At 35.1% G+C, this 26,950-nt stretch overlaps 1 protein-coding gene across 5 annotated transcripts; it reads right to left on the bottom strand.

Moving 5' to 3' along the window:
* Positions 1-49: 49 nt before the first annotated feature.
* On the bottom strand, positions 50-25,673 carry LOC112569293 (deleted in malignant brain tumors 1 protein-like). Of its 5 annotated transcripts, none has more exons than XM_025247047.1 (15): positions 11,456-11,609; positions 9,990-10,141; positions 9,192-9,358; positions 8,958-9,106; positions 8,346-8,512; positions 7,602-7,749; positions 6,862-7,034; positions 6,251-6,398; positions 5,864-6,036; positions 5,419-5,566; positions 4,888-5,060; positions 4,475-4,628; positions 3,949-4,118; positions 3,341-3,649; positions 50-3,041 (listed from the first exon to the last, which is right to left on the bottom strand). In XM_025247047.1, exons 4-15 carry the CDS (start codon positions 9,077-9,079, stop codon positions 2,680-2,682), a joined length of 2,247 nt encoding a protein of 748 aa, XP_025102832.1. In that variant the 5' UTR covers positions 9,080-9,106; positions 9,192-9,358; positions 9,990-10,141; positions 11,456-11,609; the 3' UTR covers positions 50-2,679. The 5 variants fall into 5 exon arrangements, with proteins under 5 accessions (XP_025102832.1, XP_025102828.1, XP_025102830.1 ...); XM_025247043.1 differs by lacking the exon at positions 11,456-11,609 and adding an exon at positions 25,518-25,673 and having other exon boundaries at positions 1,437-3,041; positions 3,949-4,121; XM_025247045.1 differs by lacking the exon at positions 11,456-11,609 and adding an exon at positions 25,518-25,673 and having other exon boundaries at positions 1,437-3,041; positions 3,949-4,121; positions 9,990-10,138.
* Between the last annotated feature and the right edge of the window lie 1,277 nt (positions 25,674-26,950).

The raw sequence follows: 26,950 nt of genomic DNA, 5'->3' as shown, positions 1-26,950 counted from the left end.
AAACATCTTTACAAGAAGTTTATTCTTATGAGCTACAAGTACAGATAGTAAGATTTCAAGAAAAACGAATGCCTGTATATTTATATTTTATCATTGTGTACAGTTTGTCAGTCAGTAGGAGCTAACAAAACCCTAGGTACTAATATAAAAAAAAACTTTAAGTTATGAAAAAACTGAGAGTGACTACAATGTTTACAGCTCTTATAGAATTAGTTGCGTGTGCATAGAACGACTGTGACAATTATGTGTTTGCTTATACAAAAAAAAATATTCCTAATTCAAGGTTTGGATTCTTTTTGCTTATTTTGTGTTAAAAAAGAAACAGAGAAAGGTTCAGAAAATACGTTTTCGACAACGGTTCCGTTATCTACCTTTTTTATTAGTTTACTGTCAACTTTTTAAAAGCGATAAAGTTCTTCCTGGAAGTGGTTAAATAGAATTGCTCTACTACAGAATGAATGAAATAAGAAGACATAGCGGATTTTATTTGAATTAATTATTACATAATCGTTTCCATCAGAAGAACAAGTTTTAAATCTATTAAAAAAACTAGCTCATACAATCATACAATACTCAGAATCGGACCTCTTTCCCTCAGAACTGTACACGTGGTCATCCTGGCAATGGTTTATGATAATCTGAGTGTAACGACAATGACAATGGGAAAGACTTCTTATTAACTTCTTGAATAAATTGGCTGCGAGACTAAGTCGACGTGTATTGGTTTTGCTAAGAACTTTTACAAATACACGTACAGTTTGTTCTTGGGAGGTTAATTGACCCGTGATGTTTACAACCTCGACAGTTGCATAAACATTGCTGTATATCGTCATATTTTACTATAAACGTAAGGTGGTGGGTGAACGATAAGCCAGCAGCTAAGGGCAAGGCAGCCAGAGCTGTAAAAGAATGTTACATGAGATAACAGCATCCCCAAGATGAGAATCGAACTCAATAGAACCAACCGGGAAGTATGAACATATATATATATATAACAGAAACACATTGACTTTTTTAATAAAATGTACTTACCCAGACATGGAAGCAGAAGTGCGAATATCAAGTAGGCAGAGATTACTTTGTGCATCATCGTATTTACTGTTTGCAGACCTAACATATGGCGGTGTGGGGAGTCCGCCTTGTAATTCCAGTAATGGCTGACAGTCAACTGTGAAGACTTTAGCTGTGGCGTCCCGGAAGCATGTCATTAAATCTGATCATTGGCTGAGCACTTCATCAGCGACTTAACAGTGTGTGTGCGCGCGTGCGAAAGAGGTCACGTGTGCAAGAATACATGTCTACAATATTGCGCATGTCCATCTCTGCACATGTTGTGAGACTGTAAGTATATTCTTTGTCCTGAGCGTTTTTATACGTTACTGCAAATAGGATTTTTTCCTTTTATTTTTGCAAATAGGTCTGCTTGCTTTCTTTATTCGAAAATTCTATTTAATCATATCTTATAGCCTTAAAATGATTTTTTAACTATTTTATTTCTATTGTAGTTACGTATAACCTTTTAACAGTTTTATTGTTTCTTTTCTGTCTTCTTTTCCTCGAACAACTAACTGGTGAATGCGTTGAAGTCCAATGTCATGCATGGAAAAAGTCCATTGTCGGTATTGTTTTAAAGTATCTCTTATGCTCCTGACCGCAACGACAAGAACACTTTAAAAAAACTCTTCAAAAACAAAATCGTTTATAACCTTCAGTAACTTGAAAATAAAGTTTCAAATGCAAGTATGAAATACAGCAGGTAAAAAGGGACGTAATCAGCACATACTCATGTACATATGTGCTCAGTATAAACTCCCTTGGTTACAAATATTGATCTTTATAGTTTCTTAATATTGGTTATCTGCTTGTATGCGTTATTTAATTATTGTTTCCATGAAATACTTCTCTTTGAAAGATTAACGTAAAATGTATTATAAAATTATCTTTTAAGCAAGGCAATACATTTTTTTATCCCGACGAATCTCTGTCAGGACCTTTTGCTGAGAAATACTATTTTTGCCTTCAGGTTGAGGGTAAGTGCTAAATTAATAAGGCGTGTCAGTGTACCTGTGACAAGTCAGATGGCCTCCTCAAAACTGAAAAAAAATATAATTTACGTTTTATTACATAAAATTATTTATGTATATACACACACTCGCGCGCGCACGCACAAACACACACCCGTTCTATAAACAACTTAAAGCTAAGGAAACTAAAAAATATTCGAAATCAATTAAGCCATGTAAACATACCGTAGGCTAAAACTTAACTAGTAAATGTGTACAGAATAAAAATGTTCTTTATACTTTCCAAAGTTTAAGCATTACAATACTCACAGGATGTAAAGAGTAATTTTCCATTGCCGAATGAACTAATTGTAGCTTACACAGCACTTCTAAAAACCAGAAACATTTCAAAGTAAGACAACCTTTAGTGAAGAGTAAAACAGAGTTACCATATATATCACCTTGGTATGCACACTTCAGCTGGTTGTAGACTTCGTCATTTCGGTGAATTAAATATGAAGAAGCGCTCTGTGTAGATATCGGTTAAACAAGTACAAACCGACAACCGTTAGTACTCTGACTTGAACAGCCAATATCTAGTAAATATAGTCTGTGATGTTGTACGTATGGATGCCGAGTAAGTGTGCAGTATAGAAATGTTAAATGAAAATAAGTTTCACTCATTTTTTGAGTTTCGGAAGGACTTACCTTTAAGTCTTACGGTAAAATTAAAAGATATTTCACCACGATTGTTGCTGAAGACAATCTGGTAAACACCTTGATGAGCTGCACTCATGTTGCGAACGGTTACTTTGCAGGTATGAGAGGCAGGTGCAAATAGTTCATCGACACACTCAACATGAACATTTTCTTTAACTGATACAATGTTCACACTTTCATTGACGGTTGACCCATGATGTACAATAAATTTCACACCTGGTGCTGGATATGCTGTCATTTCAAAACTAAGGTTTCCTCTATGGTTAGTTATTTCTATAGATGGCAGTTTTGCGTAAAAACTTTTTAGTCTGGGAGAACCTGTAAAAATGACATTTTCAGCTAGAAACGAATTACAAGCTATTAATTACTCAGAAATTTTAATTATGTTCTTTTATAGAAGTAATTTAGTCATAAAATATGGTCAATAGATTTTTCAAAACGAGCGACTGTGTTAATACATGAATACAAATGTAAATATTTTTGCTTCTTATTGCAATGATTTTGTCTAAAAAAGTTTTGTTTGCTCGTCTTTACTTGATAAAGTCAAAGATATGTTATTATAAATAAAGTTTCCTAAGTGGAGTTCAGTTTAAGAAAAAAAAAAAACAACAACTTACACGGGACGAGAAGTCGGATGGACTGATTGCTTCTTCCCACACTATTTTCAACTTCACATCTATAGTCGGCAGAATCTTCACATTGAACGTTTCTTAAGATCGTCGTTATTTGTCCCTTTCCTTCCGACAGCTGTACTCCATTCTGTTTACTATCTATCAAAACCTTATTGTCTTTGTTACTGATGAACAGCATTCTGGGATTGGGTCTCCCGTGTGCCTCACACAGCATGTCAACGTCAGAGTTCTCAGTGACAGTCACAGTTGGATCGACTTGGTAGTTAAGGAAAAATGTTATGATTGATGGTGGATCTGAAATTAAAACGGAATTCCATAGGAATTCAAAACGAAAAATTTCTTGACGAAATTTGACTAAGTATGGAATGTTGGACATGGTGTAAAGCATTATCACTCAGTACGACAAATACAATATTTTGAGTTGTTTTTAGCAAGTTGTTTGGTAATGACTAAGTAATGATGATTAAATGGCAAGAAACTTGTAAGGACATTGTAAAAAAAAAATAAATAAATAAAAGGTTACTATTTGATTATTACATGCTTGTAAAGATAGTACTAGCACTCTATATAAATGTTACAATAATAGCTTTTACATTCTCCGCAAATAACCCCGAATTCTTCTGTATGGCACACTTCGCGAATGGATTCAACCTTCTGCAGACAGATGAACATGCTGGGTTCTCTCCCCGAGCAGTTAAAATCAACCACCACGACCTCTCCTTGTTTATCACCGAATAAGGACACGTCAGCAGTCGTCGCTGTGCTTCTGAAAAACATGAAAGGTCTTCAAAGCATGAAGCGTTACTCATCTATTGTTTCTAGTTACGGCTATTTTATTCATCTTAAAAGACATTTTTATTTTCTATTAAATATAATCCTTATTAGACAAGTGCACAAAAACAACAGAATGTAACACTAGCTGTAAGACAACAGTAAACATGTATGCTCTAATGGCTTACACACTATTTTAAGCCAGAAACAGCTAAGATTTCATTGAATAAGTCAGAACACTTAGCACATTTAGTAATTTATTTATTCAGACCGAAACAAATATTCAATACATTTTTTTATGATTTTTGTGCTTTTTAGGTCTGTAAAAAAAAAGGACACAGAACTAACCCATTGAAGCCGAGTTGCCGGCATACAACTCCAGCGTCGTCATTGCTGAAGCTCGTTGCACACAGTGAGTACCACTCACTTTCCATTCGCATCTCAACTCGACCCACGCCGTAAGTGGTCCCATAATTACCAGTGATACGAATGTCACCCTTTTCTGTCACATTTTTTATTATTACTAAATATTGTTGCTTACTAAAGATATTTCGTAGTTGACAATATTGAACGTTTGCAGAATTCACTTAGCTTATATATTAAATATAAATAACTTTTGCTAAATGTCAAGATGCGGGTGTAAGTATGTGAAAGTGTAAGTGTGTAACCCTGAATATAATTGTAAATGTATAATGTTACTTAGTGCTTACAAATGATTCCTTTACTTAAAAGGACAGAGACACATTCCAAGGTATTCTTACCTGCTTTACATATGAGAGCAATGTCTCTGCCATGGGTACATTTGTAGTTGTAGAAGCTGCTATAGTTACACTCTGCCAGATTAGTTTCTGTGCCCTGGCAATTTAAGTCACTAAATAACGCAGTTCTATCATAATCTCTGAATAGAAAGGAATTAACTGCGAAGACTTCAGGCCTGCAACATATAAAATGGATGCATGTGATGAGTATTCATTAATGTCAAAAGGTGACTGTAATAATGCTGAAAATGTATCAAGGTACAATAGGACATTGGATTTTGGGGATGTTGTATAATAATATAATATCATAACTATTTTCATTACATTCACTCATTCAGTTCTTAACATATAAAACTCTTTTCAACTACTAAACAAAAACCACTGATTCTTAGAAGTAAGTCTTCTGTAACAGTTTAAACTGTCGGACTGGCTAAAAAAAAATTCCCTAAAATCCTTGCAGAAGAAAAACACATTTTGAGACAGATGTCAGTTCTCGAAAAAATGCACAAAGAATTTTTCTATCACGTGACTCACCTGTCGAAGCCCAGCATCCTGCAGGCCACACGCGCCTCCTTGTGTCCAAATCCATCGTCGCACACTGAGCTCCATGATCCGTTGTACAAAAGGTCAAGACGACCCGACCACGCTGTTCCCTCTGCTAGACGCGGGACAATTTGTCCAGCTGAAAAAAAAAAAAATTCAAAATGTCTTTTCTTTAAAAAAAAATTGTAAAAGTTTTTTTTCAGAAAGTTACAATTCCAGTCCAGGTTTTTTTTCAAATAATTAACTTGTTTTGTTTAAATACCATTGGTTTTAAAAAAGCTATACCTGCACTGAAGTAAATCAAAGTCCCTGTCATTCTAAAATGTAAAATTACAAATATTAAAACCCTGTTTGGTTACAAGAATTATATTTCTGTGTGTAGACACCTACAACTTGAGGCTGACGTGTCACCCGATGTAGGAGAACTCGATCTTACGGATATTGCAGATGACAGCGATGTCGCTGAGCGGTCCGCAGTCTTGCTCGTATAGACCATCATGTGAACATCGTAAAAGACTGGTCTCTGTGCCTGCACACTTGACATTAGCTAGCCAGACTGGTTCAGAACCGCTGCCATATCTCCCAGGATAGTCATATATGGCTCCTGGACTGTTCAACAGAAAAAAGACAGGTTTGGGCATCAGTGTAGACGCGCAGGTGCTTGAAAGTATATCTCAGGACGAAACAATTTTACAAGTTTTCGAAAACAATTCTTAGGTTGAAACAAAAGCGAGCAGCAAATTACAATTTTATAGCTTTATTTGACTTTGAAAACACAAGAACTGAAAGGGTTAAATAACAAAAGCTATGTAGCATCCATTACCTGCTGTAATTAAGCATCCCGCAAACAACCTGGGCTTCTCTCTGTCCAAACCCGCTTTCACACAGTGTTCTCCATCTTTGATTGTAGAATATTTCTAGACGGCCTGACCACAAATGTCCATTTGCTAGACGTAGTGTGTGGTCTGTAGCTAAAAAATATGAGCTAGTGTTAAAAGTTGTAACCACAGACCAAATCATAATATTGAAAACAATGATTTTGAAGGAGGTGGTGACAGTTACAATTAAGCACATGTTAACAAATCCTGTATAAATCAGCTTTAACTTCAACATTTGCGAATTAACAAAAATATTGCAGCGTTTGCCTGTAAAAATGTGTGATAACATCTTCTCTTTTGAATTTAAAATACACCTGCACTGACTCACAAATAAATTGTGTATTGCTTTCTTGTATACTTTTCTGTGCAGTAAAGTTTGTGTGTACAAAGATGTTTATATAGGATACGACAACCATTTACTTTTTGTAACAATTTGCTTTTTCTTATTGTCCACAAGTACGATTAACGAATCTTGTATCACCTAAAACAATAATGACATAACTATATATATATATATAGTTTGATTTCTTCGTTTTTTAATTAAATTTGTTCTTACGGACACTGCAAGAGATGCCTACGACCTGCGACTTTACACAGTCAATGGTATTGAAGCCTGGATGTTCGCATTCAGCCAGACTCCCCTCTGTACCCCTGCAGGTCACGTTTCCAGAAATAGTTCTTGTAGAACTGTTGCCGTAGGGAAGTGACATTACCCTGGCTTCTCCATTGCTGCATTGAAAAATTAATTATTTAAACTAACGCTTACTTGTCAAAATTCTAGAGACTAATATACATTTATTTGTTTGTTTAATGTTAATCTTTTTTCTATGTTTTTAATTTTATATTTCAGTAGACTTGTTACGGCTTGTCTCTGATCGTTGAATTGGCACCTGCTGGTTTGAAATTGTATTATATAAATACTCGAACAGAAGATTTCTCTTTGCTCCATCAGACCCTCTTTTAAAAGTTTGTATTTTAACATTGTACTTGACCAAAAAAGTGTTAGTATAAATATATACTATAAACAGAAATCCATGTCCTTATCATCATTTGTGTTGTAGGCTTCTCTACAACTCAGTTGAGATTTGCATGAATTAATTTTCAATGGACCTTACATAATTATACTGTTCATTCAACTTTTATCCCAGCAGCCAATTTCTCCTACAAATCTTTAAAACTGTGATGTTTCTTTCATCTTTAAAGACACAACTTTATTACGTTTATTACATCATTTCAGTCAGTCTAATAAACAATGTATGTTTTGTAACACTATAGGTTTGTAAGAAAATAACACACCTGTCAAAGCCAAGCATCCTGCAGGCCACCTCTGCCTCTTGTAGTCCGAAACCTTCATCACACACTAAATTCCAAGTTCCATTATACAGAATCTCAAGGCGACCGGAAGACGCATTACCTTCCACTAGACGAGGAGTAATCTGTCCAGCTGTGAACATGAAAACCTCTTGAATTAAAGTGTTGCTGTAGTTGGAAAGCATCAGTTTAAAATCAATGAAAATTATGTGCCGAAATATATCAAAGAAATATTGTTTCAACATTATGTATGAACCATCAACACTATGCTTATACTTTTGTCGCAAAAACTACGTTTTGATGTCTCGAATTTCTGAACAGTTTTCTTGCGAGTATTTGCTTGTATTAACAGTCGTAGGGATGCGATTTGACGGGGTGTAGAAGTGGTGAACCCACTCCATCAGGTCCGGTAATCAAGCTGCATGAAAATATCACCCCAGTGAACAACCTGTCTACTTCCTCAAGCTAGTCATCAACCATTTCTTCTATTTCCCACGGCGACAACAGCCTTCAACGTGACCCCGTAATACTGTTTTTTCAAAGGTATCATGCTGGATGACATGAATTAATCACTTTCACATGGAATTCATAAGGACCAATTATGCCTTTCACTAAGTTGTACAAGAAGTCGTGAATATTTTATTTCCTCTAGGCCTACTTTATACGAAGATATCATTGATCTTTTGAATTACTTGATAATTTGACAAAATAAAATTCTGTTTTCCTTACGAATATTACAAATGACTCCGATATCTGTGGAGTGATTGCAGTCGTTCAGTTTGTCGCGCTTGCACTCTGATAGTTTACTTTCTGTTCCTGTGCATATCATCTTTACAGACAAAGTCTGTCCGGAACCCACACCATACATGTCTGAAGTCACACTTACAGCTCCAGGACTGCAAGAGAGAAGAAGTCACAATGCCACCGATATGTCTGCATTTAAAAAATAAGATAGCTTGATTAGATGAAACAAGCACTTGGAAACACATACATATACACACTGATATGTGATAGTAGCATACTTACATTCTTATCATGTGGTTGGAAAATGTATCTTTTGAAAATATTTGTAGGACAGAAACCTTCAATAAACGTAGGCAAAACTTGTGTAATTTGTAACATATTTTTCTCACTGTACCGTTATCTTTCCTTTTGTCTAAAACATATAAATAAAACATAAAATATACTAGGATATTATCTACAGTTAATGCAGTAGTAAGGCTTGAAGCTGTCATTATTCAAAAATCTACTAGCTTGCAATAAAGAAGAGATAGGAAATGTGACAGTATCTTCTTGGATGTACAAAAGCTAACATGTGGATGTAAAGGACAGTTTTCACACCTGTTCAAACCGAGCATCCTGCAAACCCCCTGCGCTTCGTTGTTTCCAAATTCTTCGTCACACACTGTGTTCCATATTCCGTTTTCAAAAATTCTCCAAACGTCCAGACCAGCGAGCTCCATTTAATAATCGTGGGGTCAGCTCTCCAGCTAAAAAAAAAGACTTTTATAAGAGAAGAAATGCGAATAAATGACAAAGAGTGAACGAAATTAGAAGTAAAAGACAGTTTCTTACGAGAGTTGCAGATGACACCGACATCCATCCAGTGCTCACAGTAGTAGATGCTCCCGAAGTTACACTGTGACAAGTTGGTCTCAGTTCCAGAGCACTGGATGTGTTTCCGAAAAATAAATCCTGATCCGTGTCCGTACAGGTCCGACCTTACGATTACAGCTCCGAAACTGTCAACACAAAATTTACAAAACAATGAATTACATATTGCATTCAACACTTGCGACATTTTAACTACCTACACGAAAATCAAGCTTGCTTTATTGTTAATGAATGTGATTTAACACTAATGACTTAAATTTATGTACAAAGTTTAACTACACGTTATGATATGATATCAAATGGTTTTCCACTAGCTGTCGCTGTGTTATATGTTTTTTGTGGATTCTACTTGGATTGTATATTCTTTGTGACTATCACTCTGTGTTTAGGAAAACTGCATGTTCATAAAGGCCATGAATGATTACGGGCGCACGCATATACTCAAACAGGCACACAGAGACTCACACAAAAAGACAAATTAAAATAAAAGATTTTAATTATATCAGTTTTATATGTATTTAGTTTACGGTTTCTTATTTGAGCTATTTTTCAAAGTAAGATAGAAATAATGTAATTATAACATCACTACTTAAGCCCTCGCTTGAAAATCTGTATCTAACGTTTATAATCATCAGTCAAGTCAACATATATTTGAAATCCTTTATCTTCAGAACAAATGACTGTGGAAAACAAAACATTGAATCTGTCAACGTAGTTTTGCATTTAAAAAAATCTGCCAATTAAAAGCATACTACACACCTGCTAAAACCAAGACTCCTGCAGACGACCTGTAAATCAGTCTCATCAATGCATGGTCTTGCAAATTGTTTTCCATTTTCCGTTGTGAAAAACTTCTAGTCGTCCAGACCAGGCAGTTCCATTGACTAGCCGCAGTGGCATATGTCCAGCTGCTAATTAAAGACAGCTTCTTTATTACAATGCCCCTAACTAGTCATCTTAAAAGGTAAGTAATTTTTTTTGCAAAAAAGTTTATTTTTATGGGCTACGATTAAAAATTTTTTAAAAGAAAACAATGCATGTATAATTAAAGTTTGTCATTTTGTTTAGTTTGTCATTGAGTAAGAGCTCACTAAACCCTAGCTACTAAACTCTTAAAAAAACTCTTTTAAAAAGTTACAAGAAAAGGGGAGTAATCAAACTACAGTGTCGACAAATCGTACAGCAGGAGTTGCACCCCATCGTTTTCTGTGTAAATACTTTGCTATACTGTCTAAGTGATATTGAGAAAACTTTCTGTAATGTAATATGGCAATGTATCATGTCACAGAAAGGTGACATAGACCGGAATGGGTGAGAATGAGTTTGCGCGGCGCGAACAGCTAATCAGTTAGTAATTAGTGAGTGACGGCGAGTGAGTAAGTAAAACGCCTAAATACCAACAGTCTAAGAGGGGGAAGCATTGCCATATGAGTTGAGAGATTATAAAGCTTGCATAATGTGATTTGGACTGTTTGTCTTGTTTGTGTGTGTTTGAGAGGGAGAGTGAACAAAACAGTGCATGGAAGTGGGTCTAGCAGCTTTATGTCTGTAATGCAAAACTTAAAACTACTCTAAATTCCCTTGAACAATAAATGCCTAGAAAGTGTATGTAAACAGCTTTGCGTTTCCTACCTTTTGTCTCAGTTTATTTTGATTTTTTAAAAGCGCTGACATTTTTTGTGGCCCTTTTTAAAAAAAAAGTTTCTGTAGTCCATAATCAACTACATCACAAGATATACAGCCCGATTTGTTTAAATTGTTTCCAAAAGCAAAACATGTCTCAAAATTTATAAACAAAAAAGAGACTAGCAGATAGAATCACAAGATACTCAATACCGGTCGTCTTTCCCTTGGTACTGTAGTCACAGTCACCCGAGAGACACTTATGACAATCTGAGTATAACGACAATGGAAACGGAAAAGACTTCTTAATGACTTCCGGAAAAAATCGGCTGAGAGACTGAGTGAACGTCTGTTGGTTTTGCTGAGACCTTGTAAGAATACAGTTTGTTCTTGTGAGATATTTATAACCTCGACAATTGTATAAAAATTGCTTTATATTGCCTTTTTTTTACTATAAAGGTGAGGTGGGTTATCGTCAGTGCAGCAACTAAGAATATATGGCAAGGCAGCTAGCCCTGTAAACTGATGACACATGAAATCACAGCATCCCTGACATGAGAGCTCAACTTAACACAGCCAGTGTGATAATAAAATGTACTTACCCAGACCTTGAAGCAAAAAAGAGAATGTTAAGTAAGCACCGATTACTTTGTACATCATTGTATTTATCGTCTTCAGACTAAACATATGGCAATGTGGAGAGTCCGGCTTGTTGAAAGTGTAATGGCTGAAAGTCGACTGTGAAGGGTTTAGCTGTGGCGTCCAGGAAGTAAGTCATTTAAATTCATCACTGGCTGAGAACTCCATCAGCGACTTAAAAGTCTGTGTGTGTGCGCGTGTGCGATGGCGGTCACGTGTGCACCAGTGATATCTAGGGCTCAGTGTGTGGCAACAGTTTTCAAAGAAATGAAGCTCAAGTAGTCCGCAGGATGATTTGCTTCCCCAAGTAATATTTCACATCGAACCGTAAGGAGAGAACATTTAAAGTTAACCATCACGTGCATATTTTAGAAATCTTTGGCAACCAATCGTCTGTCGCCGTCTTAAAAAAAAAATTAAAAGCTTGTATGACTACAAAAAAGAAGGAATCTTAGACCTGATGCTAAACATCTCGCTAAGTCACTTGTCAGCCTTAAGAAATCACATACACGTTTTATTATCAATGTATAAGGTGTGCCAATATTGTTGGATGCGGCCAGTGCCATGTCCACCAAAACAGTGACTGAGTTGTCTTATGTCTAATGTCATGTACGAAAAAACTTAAATCCATTTTCAGTATCTTCTTAAAATATCTCTGACGGCAACGACAAAGTTGCAAAGACAGTTTTAAATACAAGTATGACATACATGAGATATGAAAGGGACGTAATCAGCACACGCTCATGCACAAGTACGCTCAGTATAAACTCCCTTGGTTACAATATTGTTCTCTAAATGCGTTTGCCTACTATCTTAGGGATTACACTGTCATTCTAGACAGATAAATTTAACCATCATGTGTATGTTGTAGCACAGTATCTGGGAGGTCTTTCACCGGCAAACATAGTTTGTTGACAAAGTAAAAAAAATAAATTTTAAGTGCCAAGGCAAAAGGAGGGATTTTGGACCTCATGCTAAACATTCCGCTAGGTCCCTTGTCAGTCCGAACAAATCACATTAACATTTTATTTTTTTATTCATAAATAAACTACACCACTATCGTTAGATGAGGTCAGTGAGATGTTGTCCACCAAGGCGGTTAATGAGTTGTCTAATGTCCGATGTCATCCACAGCAATAACTTACAATTCATTGTCAACAGCCTTGCGTACTCCTGACGGCAACGCGACAAGAACACTCCAAAAACTAAATTGTTCATTATCTTCATTTAATTGAAAAAATATATTTTTTTAAAATTTAATTATAAAATATAACATAGTAGCAGGTATGAAAGGGACGTAACTTGTACATACTCATCCACATGTACGCTTAGTATAAACGGCCTTGGTTACATATATTCCTCTTGATCAAGCCTTATCCTTATTGATGAAGAAATCAGCAAATTATGTGGGAGGTCTTTTCCAAGAAATACTGAAGAAGTGGGGATCCACTTACTTTTCCGAGGAGACTGTTGGTAGCATTAAATAACTGCTTAGTCGTTTAACTGGCAAATATATTATTTCAGAGTAGAAAATTGACTTTCTGTAGCATGATCCTTTACCGTCTACAAAATCTGACGGTGCACATAGTCTAGGGACTCGCCTTTCGCTCTGCTTGTCTTCGTACATGTTTGGCTTCCAGAAGCTCAGAGTGGTTTACCAAGAGAGGGAGGACCACATGGAGGCAAGGTGATTGGTCAGTGGGGTAAGCCTATCCAGTGTAGTATGACGAGTGAGGAACAGCTCGGTGATGATGAGTTAAAATAGAATGCTGCCATGTATGTTGGAATTAAAGATTCCATGTTTAGTAAGGCTTTAATGTTTACTGATGACTTAATAAGACATTTTTTCTCTCCTTTGGTCATTCAGAACTGCAAATGTTTTAAGAGTCATATCTCGATGATCATATTACGATTTTCTAGAAGTAGTTCAGTTTCACAATGATTGTAATGGTCTATGGCAGGTGCTAAGGCAAAGGTAATTTTCCATGCCAACTACTTACAACAGCATTTTAAAGAAATCCCTCATACTTAGATGTTTCTGATTCTTTCATAAAACATAAGGCAAGTTTTGCATAATCAAGTATTGAAAGTATAAACTTTTACTTTTCGACACACAATAAAACAAACGCCTCAACTTACATGCACGTTTGCAAACAGCATAAACAGCTACATTAGACAGAGATAAAAAAGAAGCAACAAAAAATGTAGTAATACTTAAAGAGCATACACCCTAGGTTTGTATATACTCAGTTCGTTTTACAAAAAAAGAAAAAAAAATTCTTCTACGATGCTTACGACTACCTGTCAGCCGCTTGTAAAAATATCTTACACGTGGACATCTTGTTACTTACATGCCACTTTTATCCGCAAAGCCATGCACCCTACCTTCAAAAATGTAGAAATCCTAAAATCAAGAATTTGTTTTTCATGTCCGTAATAAAAAATGTTTCAATCCGAGCTAATTCAAGAACCGTAAAATAGTTATGAAGATATAAAGAGGACGAATGGCGAACATCTGTAAATGACACCTGTTTCCTCGCAATCATGCAGTCTATTAAAAAAAAACATAATCAAAAATAAGCACACAATTTGATACAATAAATTTATTCAGCAAACACAAAAACTAGGCGTTTTAAAGACAAAAATTTAGAATAGTTATAACCACAATTCATCTTAAATATGTGCGTCTATTCTGGCAATCACGTTTGAAGAAGTCTTCAACAGAACACAGCAATTATTAGCCGGTGTCAATCACTGTCAAAGCCCAGGATGCGGTAAACTCATATAAGACAAACACAGAAGGCAGAAAAGAGATTTTAAAACGGCATACAAATACAGTTCTTGTACCTTAACAACCGTACATCTGTCATTCTTTTTAATACTGCTGCAGAAATATTTTATAAATTATAATTTACATTTAGTCAAACGCTTACAGATTTAAAGACAGTTTAAAAGAAGGGACTTATACTCGCTTCAACAGGTTTTCACATCTAGATGAGACTTTACAAACTAAATCTTGTCTTTACCAAAACTCATAGAAGAACATCCAGGTTTCTTGAGCAAGTCAAGAGGGAGAGTAATCTAGAATTAAACACAAAACAAAAAGCAAAAATTTCGTGTAACCTTATCCATTCACAATTAGTAGTAACAGCCCCCATTAGATACACCCGCACTCGCACCATGCTATCGCACGCAACCTGTTCCCCTTTTCTGTTTACCTTCCCCCTTATGCCAACTAGAATATAGTTGGGTCTGAGAACATCTTTTGTTAAGCTTACCTTTTACAACTTTTTTCTTTAGTATGCGCTTTGATTCTGCCTATAAAGCGCTATACAAATTTAGCATATGATTATTAGTATTAATAATATTATTACTATTATTAGTAGTAGTAAACTTATTAACCGGATTTTTCATCAGCTGTCAAGAAATGTTTCGCGCTGGGAAGTAACCTCAGTTACTACTCGTTTACAAGTATTGTTGGCATTTAAACACACATCGCATTAATTCATAAGGGACAAGACTACTGAAACCTTTAAAAATTGGTCCACTATGAATTACTCCCCTTGAAAAGCTGAAAAAGTCAACCATTCAGGTATTTCGCTATGTAGAAAGAAATATTGTAACTGTATCGAACAGAGAATTTACAATATGAAAGTAGGTCAAAAGTTACAAAGTAATACAAATTAATTACACAACATTTTAATATAAACAATATTTAGCTATTAATAAAGGAGAGGAACAACGAGCAATCTCAAGTATACTTACATGAAGTCATTCTGCTTCTGCTCTACACAGTATACTATAAGACCAATATATTTATTTGCCGTATTTTTTGAGAGAAATAAATGTCAACAAATTTTACAGAACATGTAGAAATAACTAGTTTAATTTTTTACTGTGTGCACTTTTTGTTGTTCTTGTTGTATGTCTAAAGCCAACCTTATAAATAATCACATGAACATTCGAAAATATCTGCTTTCATACCCAATCACGTTTTAAGTATCTCTCTCTATATATTTTGTATATATAAATATGTGTGTGAAATAAAACACTGTATTTACTGGTTAAAGTCAACGCTTTTTTCTTTTGTTTTTAATCGTGAAAAAGAGAAAAAAGAAGAAATAAAAAAAAATCGAGACCAGTCATACCTTGTGACACAATGGGCAGTCCTTGAAAACAAATCTAAATCGGGTTTTCCTCTTTCGTCGATAGAAAGCACAAACGTGGATTTGTTTAGGCCAGTAACTTATATTTATTCTTAAATGACAGCACAGATATTTTATTTAAGCACTAATTTTGATGAACTTACCTTCTCAACATCTGACGGAGAACGCTCTTACAACAACGACGATAACAATGCCACCAGTCAACGCACTGATGGAAGACAACGAAAATAACGATAGTATTTCTCCAGTGCGCTCTAAATAAACAATATAACAGAAACATTTTTCGTTGTATGCTTTACTCTGGTAATTAATTGTGTATGCTAGTCCCGATTAATCAGAAAAGTTCATCTAGAATGAACTCACATAGAGTTCTGTCTTGTACACTGCTTTGGAAAGAATTATCAGCATTGTAATGTGATCGACAATAAATGTTACAGTTTAAAGCGAGAATTTCTAAGAAAGCTTGCCCACTGGAGCTTTGTAGATACTAAATCATATATACACATTAATTTTATCAAACCGGTTTGTTGCTATATAACTATGGATACAAATGTCAGATAATTTGCCTAGTGCTTTTTTTCGTGTGTAGGCGGTGACAATTGCTTAGTCGCCTTTAGCACGAGTGTAAAATAACTGCGAAAATCATTGTCTCGATATGGCGGCGTTCACTCGCCCGTTTATTAAAAGGTAATATTAAAAAATAATAAATGGGGCTTTATGTTGATGAAATCAATACTTATCACGGATCTGTAAATATGATCCATGTTATACATATATGAACAAAAAATTGGTAACTAGGGATAACAAAGAAAACTTGCAAATTTTTTACGTTGCTTTAATATGCCCATTAGACCATCACTAACTTAAAAGAGATTTTCTCTAAACTAAAGAATTAAAGTCATATGTGGGATGTTCAAGTAATTTGTTACTCATAATGCCGAAAAATATTGATTTATGAAAACAATCTTACCGTCATTGATACTGATTCGTGAATAAAATCCACAAAAAAGTGTAGAACTCTACCTGCTGGTCGCACTGTGAAAGGTTTGCCTCATTTCCCAGGCACATAAACATTACCTCCAGCTTAAGTTGCTTGCTTTGGTCAGATGAAGTCTCCTCAAGTTCTGATCAATTAAAAAATAATTCAGCATGTTAAAAATTGTTCAAGGGATTTCGTTCTGAAAGATGTTTGACTAAAGATTTTTTTTATTTAGCAAGGCACAAATATTCAACCTTATATAAAAATTAAGTAAAAGAATTCAAATAGTGACTTATTGTTCTGCGAAATAACCTATAACAGTATGTTTCGCGGATGGTTAATCTATCAAGTGTGTTACATGATTTTTTCTGTTATTATTAAAGTTTACTAAGTAAATTCCATTCACTGAAACTTATTTGAATTATAACAGTGCAGATTAGGTCAAATATTTTAATGTCACTGATATCGGCGTTATTTACTTGGATACATTTTTAGCAAAAAGTGCAACGGAATGGGTGAAAAATTGTGAGAATAACATCCGATCAAAATATAGAACGAGAGCAACAACACGATTGTTATTTACTTTGACATAAGATGCCGATAAGTGTCTGTATGGGTTTTAATTGTATATTTAACTAAAAATTGAAATTATAGATGTCTGTAGGCGTCTGAAATCAATCTGGGCAGCAGCAGGAGCCTACCTTCTTAATATATGCAAAACATTTTTCACATTAAATTAAAATTTACAGCATTTGTAAGCCGTAATTTCATAAGTTAATTGCCTAAATTAAAACGTGCTAAAAATAACTAAACATACCTCTTTTAATTAAGGCTTGGTAATTGAACACTTGATGAGAAAATCCTGGACCAAAAAGCTCTGAATATCACGTAGTAAATCTTTGACGAAAAAAATCTTCACAAAAAATTCAGATGCAGCGTAACAAACTGCTGCTTTCTGTAATCACGCCAAAAGACTCCATTAACATTACCTGTTAATGGCTTGAATACGAAATCGCAGTAGGAAACAAAACCATACGGCATGTCATCGTATGGCCATGCCTCAACACCGCTTGTTTCTTTATACACGTTGTAGAGAAAATACCGAATACCGAGAGCGCAAACGCGAGGAAATTTGCATCTGACCAATGAACGGGCAAACAAACAACAACAACAACAACAACAACAACAACAACAACAACAACAACAACAACAACAACAAAAAACCAAACAAACCAAAAAACAAAACAAAACAAAAACAAAAAAACAACAACATAAATAAGAGGCATTCAATTTGGTTTTAATGCGTTATGTTTACGTGTAAACTGTCATTGCTCTTTATGCTTTTTCTACTGGTAATACTATAATAAAAATATTGAGAAGAAGAAACAAGAAGAAGGAAGAATAAGAAGAAGAAGAAGAAGAAGAAGAAGAAGAAGAAGAAGAAGAAGAAGAAAAATAAAGAAGAAGAACAGCAGCAACAACAGCTTCAACAAGATAAAAATAAAAAAATAAAATAAACAACAGCAAAATTAAATAGCTATTAGTAGATCTTCTGTCTACCAGCAACAACATTGCACCTTCTATTGCTTTAAAATATAAATAAAAAGTATCCAGCTGCCTAGTGTTTTTTCCTACTGTACATAATAATACATGTTGTTGTCCAAAAATATGACAGTTTTACTCGGAACCTTGATGTTTGTTGTTAATCACTATTAGAATCTGTGTTACTAAAGACAAATATAAATTTAACCAACATATAATAAACCCAGTGTTAAAGTGCTATAGGTAAATGTGACCCTCCACGACGAAATTCGTCTTAAGTCGCGAATTTCAGATTTGCCAAATGGCATATTTTTAAAAAGTAGAGGTTCTGAACTTTCTTTTGATATAGAAACTATTCTTCTAGTCTTAACATTGAGTGAGTACAGTGGCGGCCATTTTGAGAAAAGCGGGTTCAAAGATTAGCGTCAAGATGGAAGACAGAGTCTGTTTACTCCTAAACGTTTGCAGACAAATCTTTTGATCAGTTAATATTTGAATCGTTCTTTAAAGAAGTTGAACATACTGACTCCGGGCTTTTTGTCAAGATATAACACGATTGGGTTATGACAGGGAAACAGCATCGAAACAGCGTTTGAATTTCGTCTGAAAGCAGTACGGATTTCAGTAAGGTACTTCGATTAAAACGCATTTTAAGTCAATTCCTAACTTTTATTTTAACATAGCAGTGTATTTTCCTGATAGTTAATAACCAAGAAATTCATTTTAAAAGAAAAGTCAAACTTCACAAAACTGGCCCCTATCACCTTTCGGGGCCTCGAGCACAAAACTGTTCCCCGCGACTTAAGACTCATTTCGTCGTGGGGGATCACATATTATTAAGCATACTTTTAACATTGATGATCAGTTGATATGATGCTGTCACTGGGAGACGTTCATCTTCATCAACTGTTGTAGTTACTACGGTGCAGGTGTAAACACCATTGTGTCTACCTGCCTCAGCTGCTATGATCCTCAATTGCTCAGTGGTGCTGTTCACTCTTCCAGACCACGTGATGGAAGCAGGGAGAGGGTTGCTCACAGCATTACATGACAATGTCATATTTTGACCCTGGGTGACTTGGTAGTGATGTGAGGAGACGATTTGAGGCTTAGTCGACGCCATCTGAATTGTAATAATGGGCTTATCTGGAAAATCAAATTATTAAACCTTCTGCTTTAGCACAGGAAGAATATAATAAAAAAAAATTACAAGTATGGTCGTAAGCAACTTTTCTCACCATATTACAAGCAAAGAATTAGTAAGCCGCTCCGAATCTCCTACACGGAAAGGACTAAATGCTAAACAATAGCCTCAGCCTCGTGCTACAACAAAACATATCTTTTTTAAACAGTTAAGTGTTCTCAATTTCAGGACCATCGCTTCAAAACAAAATGGCAAACCTAGTAAGTCAGCATCGTTGTTTACTATAAAACTCTATTGAGTTCAAGAAGACGAGCAATTCAGTATTTTTTTAAACTAGGAAATAAATGGATGTCAACGGGTAACGAATACATCCGTTTTGTCTATATTTCTAGATATCTTAAATTTAAGAAGAAGACAAATTAATAAAAAAAAACTACCCGACAATTTACGCACGATTAAATGTTCAAACTAGTAATTCCGAACTCTCAGTTCCTGTTTAAAAGATATTTACGAAAAAACTGTTTTCGTAAAGCACAAAACATAAGCAAATAAAGAAAAGTATTGTAAAATATCAACATTAGGCCAAAGCGCTAATCTAAAAGGAAGTTATCTAAATTTTCCGTTATACCATCGTAAAATGCAAAAACTCTCGGTGTTTTGTAGTTATTAAACGTCGGGAAAAAGAAAAAAAAAAGTCGTACTCACAATAAACCTGCAGTTTGACTGTATCACTAGACACAATTACACCATCACTGGAGACAGCCACACACTTTACTAGCTTCCCATTATGTGTTCTCTTCACATTCTCGAAAATCAGGGCATTTTTTTTAGCAACAGCACCTGCATTTTCTGGCCAAGTGTAATTAGTTACATTAGGCCAGTGTTCGCTCATACACTTGAGAGTAAAATTTGTTCCTTCCATCACAGGGTATCTGCTTCCGTTCGTTAGGATGACGAGAGAAGGGGCTGTAAAAGATAATAGAAAGTATTACGTTTGTGCAGAGAAAGAATAAAATAAAAAATATATCATAATTTAGGGTAGTTTATTGCCTATTGCAAAATATTTAAAACCTGTTAAAACTTTTATTGAGCTGTTTCATCATGAGCAGTCCTACTTGTGGTCTAGGGTGTCGGAATAGTGACAGACGAGTTAAAAGACAAAGCTCATACTTGTCCCTACAGTATACTAAGTATGTAATTGTATTAATGATATAGCATGCGAGTATAAAATCATACATATCAAGATAACAATCACGTTTCATCAACACTAAAACAATGCTACCTTTTACAGGTGGCTCTATTGCAGTTGTTCTCAAAGTATTTCGGACCACGGACCACTCTGTACTATGAATTTCAAATTTAAATTGCCGCATTTGTTTCATGTTAATTCAAAACTAAATGTCCTTTTGTGACAGTAGTATAGTAATAAGTGGACTAAAAACTACGTACTTAGCTGAAGTTTTCTACAAGCCTATCTGTTGAGTTAAACATCACTTTGCTGACATGACGACTGTCAGCCGCGGACCACCTGAATAATGCCTTAACACATTTTGAGAACCACTGTATGCATAAATAAAGCAAACAATCGAGAAATTATACAGAAATTCTACATGCGAAACCTACTTACAGCCAACGCAAAGAACACCATAATAATCTGAATCTGAAGTGCAAATCTTGCTTCTCCACCCTTCATTGTTGAATGTTGTCTGGTCACAGTCGATGATGCTGCTTTCTTGACCATTGCATTTAAGGCCGGACATTAGTTTTGAACTCACCAATGGTCCTGGTGAAAATGATTTTAAAGGTACTGCTGCTGCTCTAAACGACACACAGAAATCGTTTCTTACAATAATTATTTTTTTTAAATATTTGTTCTTCTTTGCAAACTATTTTTAGAATCAATACATTTGTGGCAAAAGTCAACTACGCTACCGTCAGGTCAGAGTAGTCTAGTAATATTATAAAAGTAAAAGAGTTAAGAGATAGATAACTTACTTTTTGGCAAGAAGTTGCTTTTGTCAGGTGTGTGAATGTCTACTCTATCAATCTAACGAGTAAGCCACCTACTCCATAGCTAGGTCTAATTGGGAGGAATGTTGGGTAGAGATTGCCACAAAGCGCATATTGGTTAAGTTATTCTTGCTCTAACCGACTTTGTTTCATTTAAACTGTTAGAAGCAATTCCACAATATTTACAAGGGTGATATCTGTTGCTTTTTTTTTTACAAGCAAACTTCATCATAATTTTAATTATCTTCACTAGTTTGGATTGACTATGCTGCTAAGCGTCTAGTATTTTTCATGCTACTAATACTGCTACCTAGAAGTAGAAGGAAAAAAAAAGAAAAATATCAACAGTACACACTTAAATTTTAAAATGCATAATAAGATTACTTGTTAAAAAACAAGTTTACAAGCAATCGTGTCAGAGAAAAGCACCACTCTACGAACGTGAATTTGTTGTGATTATAAAATCTATACCACTGTAGTTAAAACATTAATTAAATTTAACTGCAATATCTTTTAAAATCATCTTTAACTAGTTCATAACAATCATAGTAATCATTATTGACAGCCAAATATATTTGTTTTCATTCTTTGTAGAAGTTTACTCACGATGGTAGACCAAGTTGTCTGCACAGGACTCTAGCGATGTGGACGTCAGGGATGCACACGGTGTACCACTCACCCTCTAACAGTATTTCCACACGACCAATGTCACGTGCTGCCAAGTCTTTGCCAGTCAAACGCAAACGTTCTGGTTCTGTCAACATTCGTGTTCAAGTTCTTTAGTCTGATTTGTGATTTGTGTATGCACGGTGTAAGCAGAGGAAAAACAAAAAAATTTTTGCAAAAAAAAATCATGTTGTACTGCTTGACAATTTTTATTCATTAATTATTAACTTCGTCATTCAAGTGCAGCTGTAACCTAAACAGCAATTTAAACAGTTTGAAAAGCTTTTTCGAGGTAATTTCTTTTTTTTAATCATCTTACGCCTGCTGCAAATGATCGTCAGGTCCTCGTAGTGAAAGCAGTCGTGTTTGTAGAATCCCTTGTGTTGACATTGTGTCAGGCTGGTCTCTGAGCCCTGACACTGGACCTCATCCAGGAGAATGGGACCTGAACCCTCTTCGTACATCTCTGTCCGCACAACCAGGGCACGAGAGCTGACATAGAGCATACTTAATATTTAAAGTTAAAACATATAATTTATGTCATAAAATTAGCATTCCATAGCAAGAATATAATCAAAAAGAGTGCAGAAAAAGCTGTTCATAAAATCTTGTCAATCCCGTTGAGGTGTTTAAACCCATTTGGATTGGAGTCTTCTGTCATTTTAATATTGATACTACAATTCAAATCGCTCAAGAAAAGACCAAAATTGCATATCTTAAAACTTGCTGCAAAAATTTAAGCAATGACAATTCACAATAACAATGACAATGGCAATGATTAAGTTTATTGATCCTATGAGGTTATTTAAACATACATATACGCTATAGGTATAGGTAAGCCACTTTCACTGACAGGTGCAGCGTAAAGATGTACAAGCAGTGAACAAGTTTGTAAAAAGGTTTATGAGTGTGTACAACCGAAAGCATAGTTTCATCCGCTCACACACACACTCACGAGTGCAGGTACGCCAATACACACGCATACAATAAAGAAACATTATAAAAGTAGCAAATAATAGGCAATAGAGAAAAAGATGCGAACATGTACATAAGCAGATGACCTACCTGTTAATTCCAAGCATTCTACAGGCGACCTGTGCCTCTTTCCTGTCGATGTGATCATTGCACACCGTGTTCCATGTTTTATTGTAGAAAATCTCTACACGGCCATTATACTTTGACGTGCCGTTTACTAAACGTTGACTCTGTCCAACTGATAATATCACCGTATAAGTAAAAACGAATACATTTATAGCTTCTTATAAACTTTTATAACACTGTCAAGTTGTTTTCATTGTTCATAACACATAGGATGCATTCCACAATGAATCTATTTAATTTAATTTTTTTATTTGAGCGATTTTTCGAAAACAAAATTTATTCAATACCTTTTTTTTCAATTTTTATGTAAGTCACATGTAGCTATGAGGACCTTTTTTCGATTTTTATATATATACAACCAAAATTATTTTTAAAAGTTGAATTGTGTAATTGCGACGCAATCATATATATCGTCAATAGTTTGCTATTTATTTCCATCTGATGATGAAGATAATCGCTATTTTTTTTAAAGTGGTATTTTATTAAAATATATTATCCCAACTTCTTGTAAAGTGCGTACAGTTACCAAAACCCTTTCTCTCGATTTGTGTATATGCCTTCATGTATTTTATGGTAACACCGGCAATTTGAAAGATTATGCAAAAGATATTTGGTGATGTCTATGCCAAAAGAGTCTACTAAGAGCTATAGTCCTTAGTATTCAGCAGCTAAATCATCATAATCACCATAGTCATTGTCATCGTCGTCATCGTAGTCGTCGTCGTCGTCATCATCATCCCTACTTTGTCTTGGAAATAATTGATTAATAATAGTTATTTATGGCGTATGATTTTACTTAGTAGTTTCATATTGTTCGAGAATAATATTCTTTAGGTTTATCCATCACTGGATTTAGTATTTAAGTACCTACAATTAACATCGCTGTATTATGCTATCTCTTCTTTGAAGTAGCTCGGTAATAAATAATCTTTGGAATTCTCTCTCAGAAATAGGCGAGTACACTGTGAGCATGATTTGTAATTACCAAGTAAATTTTCGGTTAACAAAAAGAGGAAGAAAGAAGAAAATATCTGACTTACAGAAGCCAAGCATCCTGCAGACTACTTGCGATTCATTGCTTTCTAAACCATTGCCACACACTGTGTCTCAGGTATCAGTGAGACAACTTTCGGGCGAGAAGACTAATTTGCTCTACCAATTAGCCATGCTTTTAACTCTACGGCTGAATGTTTTTATTTTTAAAGTATTAACATAATGAGTGTATTAACTGTTTATTTACATTACTTATATTTTTAAAGTCCAAAAATGAGAAATTTTAAAAGTAAAACGACCTAGAATTTAGTGAATTATTCATTCCAAGTTGAAATATTAGATCTTAAATTGCTTGCATTTACGCTTTTAATTAATTTTTTTTATATTATGTAAACAGTATTTATAGATGCTTCTTGCAACTTGGAGACTCGCTTCAGTGATTAAAAAAAAACAAAAAAAAAACAACAAAAAACAAAAAAAAACGTTACCCACAGTCCGCATCAGGAAAAGAAAAATGGTGTAAACCTTAACGAATCCTCCGTAAAATATCATGGCAAATGTGTGATGGACTGAAGGAAAAAGATCAAGCAGCTCGTTAAACTCGCTTGGATCCGAGACAACGCCGCAAACGACTGGCGCTCGAGGAAGTAAATTCCTGTATTACGCATTGCAAACCGTGCTCGCTGATTGGCTGATACTATGAAGCCTTTTATCTAGTCATCGCCTTTCATTAGCCACGTATTAACAACAGTCAAATATTTCCTTAAACTATAAATGTGATCTTCGGTTTCTTTGTTAGATCAACGCTTGAAAAAGTTAAACGTTTTGAGTATATTCGACTAAATGTCAAAACGCTTTGTTTTTTTTTATTTTTTTTTTAATTTCTACATTTAAGATTCGGACACTTCCAATGCTATCATTACAAGTTTATCAAAACGATAAAAATCTATTTCTTTTTAAGGTCTATTAAGAATACTGTTTGAAAAATTCTTCAATGTATATATTTGTCCGTTTGTTCAGAATATTAATTAAAATATCATAAGTTTCATAACTTGGTACTGTAGTCACAGTCATCCGAGCGACACTTATGACAATCTGAGTATAACGACAATGGCAACGGAAAAGACTTCTTAGTGACTTCCGGACACAATCGGCTGAAATACTGAGTGAACGTCTGTTGGTTTTGCTGAGACTATGTAGGAATACAGTTTGTTCTTGTGAGATATTTATAACCTTGACAATTGTATAAAACTGCTTTATATTGTCCTTTTTTTACCATAAAGGTGAGGTGGGTTATCGTCAGTGCAGCAACTAAGAATATATGGCAAGGCAGCTATCCCTGTAAACTGATGACACATGAAATCACAGCATCCCTGACATGAGAGCCTAACAACACAGCCAGTCTGATAATAAAATGTACTTACCCAGACCTTGAAGCAAAAAAGAGAATGTTAAGTAGGCACCGATTACTTTGTACATCATTGTATTTCTCGTCTTCAGACTAAACATATGGCGATGTGGAGAGTCCGGCTTGTTGAAAGTGTAATGGCTGAAAGTCGACTGTGAAGGGTTTAGCTGTGGCGTCCCGGAAGAGATTTATCACTGGCTGAGCACTCCATCAGCGACTTAACAATATGTCTGTGTGTGTGGTAATCAGATTCAAAAACTTTAGTTCATAAAAAAAATTACCACTTGTTTTCGGAAGGACGAAGACAACCAAAGCAAATGCAGTGATCTTACAACACATTATGTTGTTTTATATGTAGACGAGATGACTTTGAATTGCAACTTCAACAAATGACAAGCGACACGTAGCAGTGTCTTCAAAACTCGTCTGTGTCCATGCACCACAGCAACGCGGAACTTTATTGTGGTGTAGTAGATAAATACTTTTTTTATGAGGAGCTGGGAGGCCCTTTATCGCCTCCTAGTGTCGACACGATTTAAACGTGGGCAGGTGCTGGAGGTATGTACCTCCTTCACTTCTCTTTCTGCTGTCATTAATAACACTTCCTTCTTACGTGCCCGTGAGTCTGTATGTTTGGGTGCGTGTGTTTTCACGTGTTCAATATGCACAATACAAATATTTATCATCCTTATGATTTATGAAGTACACAAAAACACTTTTTGAGGCAGGACTGTCCTGAAGAGTAAAGATACTAAAATGATGACAGGCCAGTACTATGTGAACAGTAAGTCTCAACTGAACACAGAAGAAGACATACACAAAGACACAAAGACAGAGATACAGTCCAAACAAATAATAGACCAGAGTTGAGTGATAACTACCAACTAAGAAATGTGTTCAGCACAAAAGAGTGTCAATCTTTCAAAAGTATTAATAATGGTGTTTTTTTTTAGAAAAAAGGAAGTTTAACACTGTCTCCTAAACCCCCCTTCTTTCACACTACAATATTGCATTTAATATTACACTGTCAGCTGATTGTATGTCTGTGTGTGTGAAAGAGAAAAAATGCACTTCAGTTTGTTTTCCGTGCACCATGTATCCACATTTTGTTCTAGGAAGTGAATTAACAGATAGTTTGTCGATTCACGGCTTGTCAAGGTCCTAAACGAGACATGTGGGCTGATAAGCTTTTGAGTCAACTCTCAAGTGTCTCGACTGGCATTTTTATGAGCGCAAACATTTTTCTTTACAGTTCAGTGTAAAACACTTTACAATAAAAGCTCTTCAGTCGCAATTGTTTTATTATATTGGGACAACATGAATATTTTTTCCCAGTGAATGTTGATCAAACATCAGCCCAACCAGTCCAGCTAGAGAATATTCATCACAAAATGTTTTAATAATAAACAAAAGTGTAAATGACTTTTACATTGTTACGTTTTCCAGAAA

The sequence above is a fragment of the Pomacea canaliculata genome, linkage group LG7, assembly GCF_003073045.1.
Source record: "Pomacea canaliculata isolate SZHN2017 linkage group LG7, ASM307304v1, whole genome shotgun sequence".
Lineage (NCBI taxonomy): Eukaryota > Metazoa > Mollusca > Gastropoda > Architaenioglossa > Ampullariidae > Pomacea > Pomacea canaliculata.
The sequence above is the reverse complement of the archived record's forward strand: the minus strand, read 5'-3'. Positions and strand labels throughout refer to the sequence as shown.

What these genes read in the sequence shown, in the direction of transcription:
- LOC112569293 (XM_025247043.1), bottom strand. Translation starts at nt 9,079, where the DNA reads ATGGAGCTCGCTGGTCTGGACGTTTGGAGAATTTTTGAAAACGGAATA. An exon ending in AGGCATCTCTTGCAGTGTCC is followed by an intron (nt 6,399 to 6,861) that starts GTAAGAACAAAT and finishes CATATTTTTTAG; the next exon opens with CTACAGACCACACACTACGT. An exon ending in GGGATGCTTAATTACAGCAG is followed by an intron (nt 6,037 to 6,250) that starts GTAATGGATGCT and finishes TCTGTTGAACAG; the next exon opens with TCCAGGAGCCATATATGACT.